This window comes from Geotrypetes seraphini, chromosome 1, assembly GCF_902459505.1.
Source record: "Geotrypetes seraphini chromosome 1, aGeoSer1.1, whole genome shotgun sequence".
Lineage (NCBI taxonomy): Eukaryota > Metazoa > Chordata > Amphibia > Gymnophiona > Dermophiidae > Geotrypetes > Geotrypetes seraphini.
The window spans coordinates 9,992,950-10,006,349 of record NC_047084.1 but is presented as its reverse complement, the minus strand read 5'-3'; the positions used below and the strand labels follow the sequence as shown (position 1 = coordinate 10,006,349).

General features: G+C 40.6%; 1 protein-coding gene across 1 annotated transcript in view; it reads left to right on the top strand.

Annotated features, from left to right (window-relative positions):
• The window catches only part of ADGRV1 (adhesion G protein-coupled receptor V1), a 786,618-nt gene that overhangs the window by 299,511 nt on the left and 473,707 nt on the right, over positions 1-13,400 (top strand). The window contains exon 54 of the mRNA XM_033919809.1: positions 10,468-10,723. Within this exon, the coding sequence (XP_033775700.1) occupies positions 10,468-10,723 (256 nt within the window). The remainder of the gene's footprint in view (positions 1-10,467; positions 10,724-13,400) is intronic.

Genomic DNA, 13,400 nt, shown 5'->3' with positions numbered 1-13,400 from the left:
CTAAATAGTTTGGTGTCCTCCGCAAATTTTATTATCTCACACCATCCCTGTTTCTAGATCATTTATGAATATATTAAATAGCAGTGGCCCAAGCACCGAGCCCTACGGAACACCACTCGTGACCCTCCTCCAGTCCAAGTAGTGGCCCTTCACTCCTACCCTCTGTTTCCTACCCGCCAACCAGTTTCTGATCCATCTATGTACGTCTCCTTCCATCCCATGGTTCTTCAGTTTCCGGAGTAGATGTTCATGGGGCACCTTGTCAAAGGCTTTTTGGAAATCTAGATATATGATGTCTATGGGGTCTCCTTTGTCTATCCGTTTGTTAATTCCTTCGAAGAAGTGTAATAAGTTAGTTAGGCACGATCTCCCCTTGCAGAAACCATGTTGGCTGGTTATCAGAAGTTCGTTTCTTTCAAAATGTTCATCGATATTTTCTTTTATCAGTGCTTCCGCCATTTTCCCCGGAACCGAGGTCAGACTCACCGGTCTGTAGGTTCCTGGGTTACCTCTTGATCCCTTTTTAAAGATGGGCGTAACGTTGGCTATCTTCCAATCTTCCGGGATCATTCTTGTTTTCAGGGATAGATTGCAAATTTGCTGCAGTAGTTCCGCTATCTCCTCCTTTAATTCCTTCAGAACCCTTGGATTGATTCCGTCCGGACCTGGGGATTTGTCAGTATTTAGTTTTTCTATCTGCCTGCGCACATCTTCAAGGCTCACTTCCATGGATGTTAATTTTTCTGCTTGATTTCCATTGAAGAATTGTTCAGGTTCCGGCATGTTGGTTGTGTCTTCGTTTGTAAATACAGACAAAAACATGTTAAGTCTTTCCGCGACTTCTTTCTCCTCCTTCACCACTCCTTTCCTGTCTCCATTGTCCAGCGCTGTCTCCATTGTCCAGCGGTCCCACCTCCTCCTTAGCTGGCTGCTTCCCTTTAACATATCTAAAGAACGGTTTGAAATTTTGTGCTTCCCAGGCTAGCCTCTCTTCATACTCTCTTTTGGCTTTTAGAACCACACTGTGACATTCTTTTTGATACTTCCTGTGCTCTTTCCAGTTCCCCTCAGTTTTGTCCTTTTTCCATTTCCTGAATGAATTTTTCTTATTGCCTATCGCTTCCTTCACTATTTTAGTTATCCACACCGGGTCTTTTGTTTGACTATTTTTGCACCCCTTTCTGAATCTGGGGATATACAGATTTTGGGCCTCATTCTGTTATGCTTCTTGAGCTTTGCCTTATGTAATTCAGTATTGTCTTAGAATATTACTGCTTTTGTCACTTCCTGCCAGGACATGTGAGCTAAGCATTGTGGGCAATGTTGTCTTAGAGATTTTACAGCTATACCTACTTACCTGTATATACTGTATTTCTATTGGTCTTTGTTCTGCAAAACCTCTCCTTTCTTTCTCAGCTAAACTTGAATCCTTTGTCTCATTGCTGTGCTTCCTGGTCATTTCCTTATCTCTGCCTGATAAGGTCAGCAAGGTGCAACCTTTCCTTGGCCATCTGGTGCTAAACTCAGCTCTGATGACGCCTCTCTTGCACCCCCTCCCTTTGCCTTGGGCATTCCCTTTAGACCCTTTGTTCTGAGTCAATCATTCTTTAGCTCTGCTAAAAGACACTCTTGGCTGCATGGTCTGGTTGCATGGTCTCTCGCCGCATGGCTGCTCAAACTACACGGCTGTCCCTTCTTCATTAGAGGATCATTGTTTTCACCCTTCTCCATCTAACCTCATGCAAGAATCATCCCACTATCCTCCCTGGCATCTGGATTCTTCTGTGCCCTGCCCCTCTCTCTCTCCCTCCAAACTTCACTACCTCTGCATTATACTAGAACAAAGAAGCTGTGCCCAGAGGGGACTGACTTCTGAGAAATTCTTCTACTGTGAGTACTTATATTATGTTTACTCAATAAAGCATAATTCAGAAGTTATAAGGATTCTCTGCATGTGTGTTAGCATGTTGGGGGGTTAAACTTCTGATAAGTGTAACCTAACATCTGGGATTTGGTTATGCAAGAAGACAAAAAAAGGAAAAACCAGAAGTCCAACTTCGTCTGCAGTGAAAAAACAGACCAAAGCAAGCAAACCAAAACTGCAGACTTGTACACGGTGCAGGCAAATTTAATTTAATTTTGACAAATAAATCTTAACTAAAAACCTTTTACCAGATAGGGGACCCAACACGGTCCGTGTTTCGGACAACCTCCTAATAGGTACAAATACAATATTAAAACAACCATATAAAAATTAAAATAATAGAAGTACTATATATGAATATTGTGTGTTATGATGATCCTACTTGTGCTTAGAATAGGTGTGTAGAAAGAAGAAATGTAGATGTGTGGAAAGAAAAAATAGGTATGTGGAAAGAAAAAATGAGTAGGAAAAAGAGAAAATTCATGCATAGTAAAAATGTATATAAATATAAAAATTATTGAATTTAATATGCATAAACATACTGAATCTAAATGAAGAACAAATGAATATAAGTGAGACCTAAGTTAACCAAATATGAGAGAAAGGGGGAAATGTGAAACAATATAAGAAAAGGCTTTAAACTAACAAGAAGGGGAAAACCGACAGTCGACCAAGCGTCGATGATTCGGAAAAAGGTATCTTGTGAAGATACTAAGGAGATAAAAGGCTGGGATGAGACAAGGGACAAATTACAGGAGTCGACAAACAAAGGAGAGGAGATTAGAAAGATCACAACCAAAGAGAAGAATCTAATGACCAAAACACAGGGAAAGGAAATGAAGGCAACAAAATTCCAGGAGCTAAATTGCATATATACTAATGCAAGGAGCCTAAGAAAGAAAATGGGAGAATTAGAAGCCATGGCTATTGCAGAGAACATAGACATCATTGGAATCTCTGAAACATGGTGGAATGAGGAAAGCAGATGGGATACAGCACTGCCGGGGTACAAACTCTATCACCGAGACAGATTAGGACAGAAAGGCGGAGGAATAGCACTATACATAAAAGAAAACATACAATCGACAAGAATGGACATAGCAGAGACGGCCAACAAGCTAGAATCGCTATGGGTTAAAATACCAGGAAGGAAAGGGCCTGAAATAAAGATAGGTCTATACTATCGTCCACCCGGGCAAACCGGAGAAATCGATGAAGAAATGGAAGCCGAGATGAAGCGAGAATGCAAAAGCAGTAACACAGTTATTATGGGAGACTTCAACTACCCTGGGATAGACTGGAGTCTTGGAAGCTCAAGATGCGCCAGGGAGGCAGACTTTCTGGAGGCTGTACAAGATTGCTTCATGGAGCAGCTTGTTAGAGAACCGACGAGAGGAAATGCCACTCTGGATCTAATCCTAAATGGGCTAAGGGGACCTGCAAAGGAAGTGGAAGTAGTGGGACCGTTGGGAAACAGCGATCATAATATGATCAAGTTCAAGGTGGAAATAGGAATACTGAAAGGAAAGAGAACCATAGCGACAACTTTTAACTTCAAGAAGGGAAACTACGAAGCAATGAGAAGAATGGTAAAGAAGAAACTTAGGAACACTTCCAAAAAATGGCATACGGTAGAACATGCCTGGTCCTTTTTCAAGAATACAGTGAGCGAGGCGCAAAATCTGTATATCCCCAAATTCAGAAAAGGGTGCAACAAGAGTCGAACAAAAGACCCGGCGTGGATAACTAAAATAGTGAAGGAAGCGATAGGCAATAAGAAAAACTCATTCAGAAAATGGAAGAAGGACAAATCTGAGGGAAACTGGAAAGAACACAGAAAGTATCAAAAGGAATGTCATCGTGTGGTTCGAAAAGCCAAAAAAGAGTATGAAGAGAGGCTAGCCAGGGAAGCACGAAATTTCAAGCCGTTCTTTAGATATATTAAAGGGAAACAGCCGGCTAGGGAAGAGGTGGGACCACTGGACGACGGAGACCGGAAGGGAGCGGTGAAGGAAGAGAAAGAGGTCGCAGAAAGACTTAACATGTTCTTTTCATCGGTATTTACAAGCGAAGACACAACCAACATACTGGAACCTGAACAAATCTTCAAGGGAAATCAAGCACAAAAGTTAACATCCATGGAAGTGAGCCTTGATGAGGTGCGCAGGCAGATAGAAAAACTAAAAACTGACAAATCGCCGGGTCCGGATGGAATCCATCCAAGGGTTCTGAAGGAACTAAAGGAGGAAATAGCAGAACTACTGCAGCAAATTTGCAACCTATCTCTGAAAACAGGTGTGATTCCGGAGGATTGGAAGATAGCCAACGTAACGCCCATCTTTAAAAAGGGATCAAGAGGGGACCCGGGAAACTACAGACCGGTGAGTCTGACCTCGGTTCCGGGGAAAATGGCGGAAGCACTGATAAAAGATAACATCGATGAACATTTTGAAAGAAACGAACTTCTGAAAACCAGCCAACATGGTTTCTGCAGGGGAAGTTCGTGTCTGACTAACTTACTGCACTTCTTCGAAGGAATTAACAAACAAATGGACAGAGGAGACCCCATAGACATCATATACCTAGATTTCCAGAAAGCCTTTGACAAGGTGCCTCATGAACGTCTACTCCGGAAACTGAAGAACCATGGGGTGGACGGAGACGTGCATAGATGGATCAGAAACTGGTTAGAAGGTAGGAAACAGAGGGTAGGGGGGAAGGGCCACTACTCAGACTGGAGAAAGGTCACGAGTGGTGTTCCGCAGGGCTCGGTGCTCGGGCCACTGCTTTTTAACATATTCATAAATGATCTAGAAACAGGGACGAAGTGTGAGATAATAAAATTTGCGGACGACACCAAACTATTTAGTAGAGCTCGGACAAAGGAGGACTGCGAAGAATTGCAAAGAGACTTGGACAAACTAGGGGAATGGGCAGAGAGATGGCAGATGAAATTCAATGTTGGGAAGTGTAAAGTATTGCATGTGGGAAGCAAAAACTCGAGGTATAATTATGCGATGGGAGGAAAGTTTTTGAATGAGAGTGCCCAAGAAAGGGATTTGGGGGTGATGGTAGACATGACAATGAAGCCGACAGCACAGTGCGCAGCTGCCGCTAAGAGAGCGAATAGAATGCTAGGTATAATCAAGAAAGGTATTACAACCAGAACGAAAGAAGTTATCCTGCCGCTGTATCGGGCAATAGTGCGCCCACATCTTGAGTACTGCGTCCAGTATTGGTCACCGTACCTTAAGAAGGATATGGCATTGCTCGAGAGAGTTCAGAGGAGAGCAACACGACTGATTAAGGGGATGGAAAGCCTTTCATATGCTGAGAGATTGGAAAAACTGGGACTGTTTTCCCTAGAAAAGAGACGATTAAGAGGGGATATGATAGAGACTTACAAGATCATGAAGGGCATAGAGAGAGTAGAGAGGGACAGATTCTTCAAACTTTCAGAGAATAAAAAAACAAGAGGGCATTCGGAAAAGTTGAAAGGAGGCAAATTCAAAACTAATGCTAGGAAATTCTTCTTTACACAACGGGTGGTGGACACCTGGAATACAATTCCAGAGGAAGTTATAGGGCAGAGTACAGTACTGGGGTTTAAGAAAGGTTTGGACAAATTCCTGCTGGAAAAGGGGATAGAGGGGTATAGATAGAAATTTACTGCACAGGTCCTGAACCTGTTGGGCCGCTGCGTGAGCGGACTGCTGGGCGCGATGGACCTCGGGTCTGACCCAGCGGAGGCATTTCTTATGTTCTTATGAATATCCATAAAATATGATAAAGACAAAGAATAGGGAATGGGAAAAAAAGGAAGTAAGAAATTTTTTTTTTTATAAATAAATAATTAATAATACATACCATGGTGATAAAGGAAAAAAAGAAAGATATCACAAAAGAAGCCTGGAAAAATAGCTATCAAGGGACATAAAGAAAAGGCATATAAACATGAAATAATCTTGAACATATATCATAACCAAGAAAGTAAATAAATGAAAGTAAGCAAAATATAATATATAAATTGGTGATAAGCAAACAAACATCGTGAATATTCATATAGATTAAAAAGTCATGAATAAAAAAATTTTTTTAACCATTTTTTAAAAAAACAACAACAATAATTTTAAAACCAACAGTACATATCAAGTGATATCTGTAATGTGCAGTAGAAAACAACACAGCCGATAGACAATTTAAAAATGCCCACCACAATATATTAAAAAATGTAAATGGTGTGAGATATAAAAACACCCCAAAAACTATATTACAAAATAATACTTTAAATAATTGAATACAGCAAAAGAAGTCCAAACGGAGATACTTGGGATGATTCTTGCATGAGATTAGATGGAGAAGGGTGAAAACAATGATCCTCTAATGAAGAAGGGACAGCCGTGTAGTTTGAGCAGCCATGCGGCGAGAGACCATGCAACCAGACCATGCAGCCAAGAGTGTCTTTCAGCAGAGCTAAAGAATGATTGACTCAGAACAAAGGGTCTAAAGGGAATGCCCAAGGCAAAGGGAGGGGGTGCAAGAGAGGCGTCATCAGAGCTGAGTTTAGCACCAGATGGCCAAGGAAAGGTTGCACCTTGCTGACCTTATCAGGCAGAGATAAGGAAATGACCAGGAAGCACAGCAATGAGACAAAGGATTCAAGTTTAGCTGAGAAAGAAAGGAGAGGTTTTGCAGAACAAAGACCAATAGAAATACAGTATATACAGGTAAGCAGATATAGCTGTAAAATCTCTAAGACAACGTTGCCCACAATGCTTAGCTCACATGTCCTGGCAGGAAGTGACAAAAGCAGTAATACACGCTATTACACGCGTTGAACTGCTAACGCGGCTTCGTAAAAGGAGCCCTATGTGTTAAATCTTTGAGATTGTGTTATTGCCAGGACCCTTTTATCTGCTTTAGGTTCAGCTGATCTTTCCTGCCTTCCTTCCCCCTTCAAAAAAAAAAAAAAAAAGCTGTAACCTTAGTTAGTAACCTAATATCCCTAATGGTTAAGGCATCCTTGGCCCCCAGTAAATATAGTTGTCTGTGTATTTTTCAGTTATTAGATTGCTTATGAAAGAAAAGAAAATAGAGATTGGAGAAACATACATTCATGAAATATTTGCTGATGTATGAACGCTTGCTTTTAAGGTTTCATAGGTTTTTTGTTTTTGTTTTTTTTAAATTAACAGCTATACACTAATGATGCCATTCAAAAAAAGTTGCTGTGAGCACTTACTGCTACTTATTTTACAAGTTTAAGGACTCATGCCATATTCCTGTGCTAACTGGTTAACTCACCTTAATGTGAATGTACAAAGCTCTGAATTCTATAAACAGCACCTAAAAAATCAGTACCAAAAACAATAGCACTCAGCACTGTTCTATAAATGGCACTTAAAATCAGGTATGAACTAATGTGCACACAAGTGATTATAACATATACGTTCTAACACTTCTCAGTGCTCAGAGAACCATTTTTAGCTTATGAGATCGCTGGGTAAGCAAAATTTTTTTTAGCCCACTATTGATACGGCTCAATTCTCAATCATTGCACTGGTTTTAGCAAGAGCGGTTGAAGTAAAAACAGACATGGTGGGGGCAAAATTAAGTTCGTGTTGATGCAGGTTCTCTGAAGCAGCACAGCGAAACACGTCAGAACGTGTTGAACCCCTACATTAAAAGCTATGGGGCTCATAATAAAAAAAAACACGTCTAAAAAAGTGGCCTAAATGGGTACTTGGATGATCAAAAAGCCTGATCGTCCAAGTACCCATAATCAAAGCTGATTTTAGACGTATCTAAAACCAGCTTAGGCCTTTCCCCTGCCTCTAAACGCACAGAGAGAAAAGAGGCGTATTTAGAGGAGGGGAAAGGGCGGGAGGTGGGCCGACCTAGACCTAGGCGTGCAGTAGGTATAGCCAAAACTTTAGGCAGGTTACCTAGTCGGCACTTATACGTTTTGACTTAGACAAAGTCAAAACAGGTCTAAGTGCCGAAAAGGGGCCACTGAGCTGATCGTGGCTGCAGCGATCAGCTCAGCAGCCCCAGCAACCTGCCTACCCCCTATAGCAATGATTGCGGCAGGAGAGATGGCTCATCTCCCCTGCCGTGATCCACCCTTCCCCCACCCCCACAACGATCAGGGCAGGAGGGCGCCCAACCCCGAATGAAGATCGGGGCAAGAGGGAGCCCAAGCACTCTTGCCGCGCGGCACCCCCGAACTCCCCTGCACGTCTGTTTTGAAATTGAGCATTTAAAAAGACAAAAAGTAATTTAAAAAAATCAAAAAAGTGTGAGAGTATTATACTTATAGATACTACAGGGACCAGTGCAATGACTTAGAATTGAGCCGTATCAGTAATGGGCTAAAAAAAATTTTGCTTACCCAGTGGTCTCATAAGCTAAAAACAGGTCTCTGAGCACTGAGAAGTGTTAGAAAGTGTATGTTATAATCACCTGTGTGCACATTAGTTTATATCTGTTTGCAGTTTAGTGCACTTTGGGCAATTAATTATTCCTGAATATATATTTGGGTGTCCTGCAACTTAAAATCAGGTACCATTTATAGACTAGAACTTAGCACCTGGATTCATGTCTTAACTTTAGACACAACCATTTACATCAATTGGCATAAATCCTCATGCCTAAATTAGGTGTAGAGCCCCTTTTTTTTATGTGTAAATTCAAGGAACACTCCCGATCCACCAATGACCCTTCCATTTCCGTGCTTGCTTCTTGGTCCTACATATAAAAAAATCCCAGTTGTTGGCACTAATTAACATTCAATTAAATTGAATGTGCAAATTAGGCTCACATAATTTTTAGTGTTTTTTATAGACTTTGGGAGTTAAGGGCTGCAGTTAGCAAAGCCGTGTAATGGGGAACTGGGTTCAATTTCCACTGAAGCTCCTTGTGACACTGGGCAAATCAGTTAACCTTCCTAAAAATGGTCCCAAAATGGGGGTCTCGGTTTATATTTGAGTCCCCAACCAATGATTGTCACTTTTGTCCTTCCACCCTGATCTGATCATCGGTGGCGTTGCTGTCTGGCCCGCACGATGCCCAGAGTTTCTGTTCTCTACAACCCCCCTCCCAGATGATTAACACTGCCTTTTCCACAATCCCAACCCTCCCTCGATGAAAACAGCTACTTTCATCCACAAACCCCTCTTCCCTGATGACCGCCGCTACCATCCTCTCCCCTCCCCCCCGCCCAGCTGTTCCTGTGATCAAAGAAGCTGCCATTAATGTTCCATACTGCGCCAAAGCAGAGCCTTGAGCTTCTGTGCCTGGGCATCAGGTGGGCGGGACAGCAGCACCACCGCTGATCAGCTGGGAAGGATAAAAGCCTAATGCCAATTGGGTGGGGCAAAAACAGTATCACCGATCATCGAGGAAGAGGGGTTTATGGAGGAAAGTAGCACCTTTCATCGAGAGAGGGTTGGGTTTGTGAAAGATGATAGTGCTGGCCATTGGGGGAGGGGTGTTTGTGGAGGAAAATAGCAGCTTGCATAAATTTGCAGGAGTAATGTTCAAAGTTAAAGTACAGCCACACTTTAAAAGATGTGTTGGTACTAGGACAGGGAATAGTATACACATACTATCTGCATAAACACATATTTATAAAATTAATTTTTTAATGTTTTGCTTAAAAATAAATAATCGTAGCCTTTTTTTAATAGTAAGAGATTACTGGAAACACTACCAAATTTCCTCTTATTTATTTTTTCCAGGCAGGTTGTTGTGGGTTTATTTTTAAACTTCTGATTCTGAGATGGAGTTTAATTGTCCTATTTGTGTGTATGTTTGTTTTTGGAAGAGAGCTGTTTGTACATGATTCATGATTTATGAATGGTATTTGGGCTGAGGAACACAATATTTTGGTGCAATCCTTTTTCTCACGATGCTTTTGGTGATCAGAGAAATTTTCAAGGTGTGTAATTATATGATTTGGATATGAGATCACATGAACAGGTACTCAATCACTGTTGTTCCCTCTCCACCTTTTATATCTTCCCCAAACCCTTGGTCTCCTATATTCGCCCTTTTCCTTTCCATACCAGTACTCTTCTTCCTCACAACCCCAAAAGCAGCCCAGTATCAGAGACTGCTCATGCTATGCAGGAGCCAAAAGCAGGGCAAGGTTTTCTTCAGTTGGCAGGGCGTTGAGGCAACATCATGATCACCCAAATTTCTAATCTCGGTTTATAGTCAAATCAACCATTCCCCTCCCCCCCCTTTTGGGTTTATATTTGAGTATACTATATATGGTAACTAATTCTTAATCCATAATAAGACATTAACTCCTATCCCATGACTTTCTAATTTCTGCAGAAGTCTTTCATGATGTACTTTGTCAAATGCCTTCTGAAGCTCCAGATACACAGTATTGACCACTCACCTTTATTTACATCATTGTTTTTCATCAGGGAATCGTTGCCATGTTTGTTTATTCATTTAGCTGATATTGTAGAATAGTAATGATGCACAAGGTTTAAGGAAATGAAATAACTGCATTGTTCATTTTAAATGCATAGGTTACATTTTCAGAAGGTCAGGCTCTTGCCACAATCACCCTTACAGTCCTTGCAGACAGCATTGCAGAACTTACAGAAACTGTCACGCTCACACTTTCCAGTGTCAGTACTGATGGTGTGGTGGATCCCAGGAGAGGAGCTATCATAGATCGCAAAAGGGCAAAGGCTCTGCTCACCATTTTACCCAATGACTCCCCTTATGGTGTAGTTGGCTGGCATCCAGATTATTTTTTTGTTAAAGTAACAGAACCTGAAGGTAAGTTCTTTTGTTGCTATCTTAAGAATCAAATTTATTTATGCATTTATATACCACTTATAGCCTAAGTGGTTTACATTCAGGTACTCAAGCATTTTTTCCTTTCTGTCTTGGTGGACTTACACTTTATCTAATGTACCTGGGGCAATGGGGAGAGTAGGTGGCTTGCCCAGAGTCACAAGGAACAGTGTGGGATTTGAACCCCACAACCTCAGGGTGCTGAGACTGTAGCTCTAACCACTGCACCACACTCTCCTCTCTATGGGCCAGTGGCTGTATAAGAGGCCCCATGATCCTCTTTTCCAATTACAAGTCTGATGTTTCTCTTTTCTTTGCATGTATTGCGCTGATTCACAAGAGAAGTTTTTAAACAGGATTACCAAAAAATGGAAAAGCTTTATAAGAGATTCTTTAATATATATTGTGTTTGAACATGTGTTTATTAATGATGGTGTATTTGAAGTGGGCAGAAGTTTTCTGCTGAAGAATTATAGAAATGGACACTACCTATTTTGCTGTAGTGTGGTTAGAATATCATTGGGGTAGCTATTGAATTATATTAACACTTCCCTACTATTTGGAAATCTTCTTGATGTATTTAAAATATGGTATATTGTATTCATACTTGGATTCTCTTTATTATGTAGACAGCGGGTTCAGTACTTCATGAAAAACAGAGCAGATACACTAAATTATCTTGAAAATGGTAAACTCTACCTGCATTTGAACTGTCCTCACTCTGTCTTAAAATGTGGGGTTCATGCATAGCTTTTGACTAAAATTCAACATATATGCAGTTAGAGAGGATCCACCTATATAAAACTACTTAGGCTATTGGGGTAAGTCATTTGTTTACAAGATTATTAAAAAAAATTTTTTTATACCGCTCAATCAAACTTCTAAGCGGTGTACAAATAAGTGCTAATGGGGAACCAAAGACACAGGCTTACATAGGTAGAACTTGAGATAAGTTACAAGCAAATATCACATAACATATAAACGAACGGGCACAAGAGGAAAGAGGGAGGAAATACAATAATCAAGTAAAGTTAATGTAAAAGTAAGGTATATGATAGGAAGGAAAATTTAAAAAAAAAATAATGATAATTAAAAATTTAAAAGTTTTAGCCCTAATAAGGGCAGTTAGGTGTGAAAAGCATCTTGCAATAGAAAGGTTTTTAGGTTATTTTTAAAATGAGGAAGAGAAACTTCTGTACGAAGATGGTTAGGGGTAGAATTCCAAAGAGAAGGGGCAGTTACCTCAAAATTATTAGATCAAATGGTATTGATATGTTTTAGGGAAGGAATTGTTAGGAAATTTTGAGATGTAGAGCGAAGAGCTTTAGAGGGGCAGTAAGGTATGATTAGATTATTAATAAATTCAGGTTGGTTACTTGAACGTGTTTTAAATGTCAGTAAAATAATTTTATAATTGATTCTATGCCAATGAGCTTTGTAGAGAAGGGGTGATATTTGTGTAAATAATAATCAATTTCTACTTCCCAAGTTCATCTAAGATATAGTTTAGTTAGATTTCAGCAAAGCCTTTGGCACAATTCATCATAGGAGGCTCCTGAACAAACTTGATCAGCTGAAGTTAGTAGCCAAAATAGTGAACTGGATTAGAAACTGGTTGATGAACAGACACCAGAGGATGGTGGTTAATGAAATTCGCTTGGAGAAAGGAAAAGTGAGTAGTGGAGTGCCACAAGGATCAGTGTTAGGGTCAAGTCTGTTCAACATTGCTGAAGGGTTAGAAGGTGAAGTTTGCTTTTTTGCAGTTGATACCAAGATTTGTAATAGAGTGGACATCCCAGAGGGAGCAGAAAACATGAAAAAGGATCTGCAAAAGTTAGAAAAGTGGTCTAAAGTTTGGCAGCTAAAATTCAATGCTAAGAGCTGCAGAGTGATACACTTGGGGAAAAGAAATCTGAGGGAACTGTACTGTATGTACTGAGAGGTGAGAGACTGATATGCATGGATGGGGAGAGGGACCTTGGGGTGATAGTGTCTGAGGATCTGAAGGCAATGAAACAATGTGACAAGGTGGTGGCTGTAGCCAGTAGGATGCTGGGCTGTATAGAAAGAGCATAACCAGCAGAAGAAAGGAGGTGTTAATGCCCCTGTACAGGTCATTGGTGAGGCCCCACTGGGAGTACTGTATTCAGTTTTAGAAGCTGTATCTGGCTAAGGATATAAAAAGACTTGAAGCTGTCCAGAGAAAAATGACAAAAATGGTATGGGGCTTGGGCCAAAAGAAGTACAAGAAGAGATTGGAAGACCTGAATATGTATACTCTAGAGGAAAGGAGGGACAAGGGAGATATGATACAGATGTTTAAATACTTGAAAGGTATTAATATAGAAACAAATCTTTTCCAGAGAAAGGAAGATGGTAAAACTAGAGGGCATGAATTGAGGTTGCAGGGTGGCAGACTTAGGAGTAATATTAAGAAATTGTTTCTCATGGAGAGGGTGGTAGATGTCTAGAATGTCCTCCCGAAGGAGGTGGTAGAGATGAAAGCAGTAATGGAATTCAAACAAATCATGAGATGAACACAGAGGATCTCTAATTAGAAAATGAATGGTATAAAAGAAAATAAGACTGGTACTGGGCAATCCTGCATGGTCTGTGTACCATATATGGTGATTTGGTTTAGAATAAGTTGGGGAAGGCA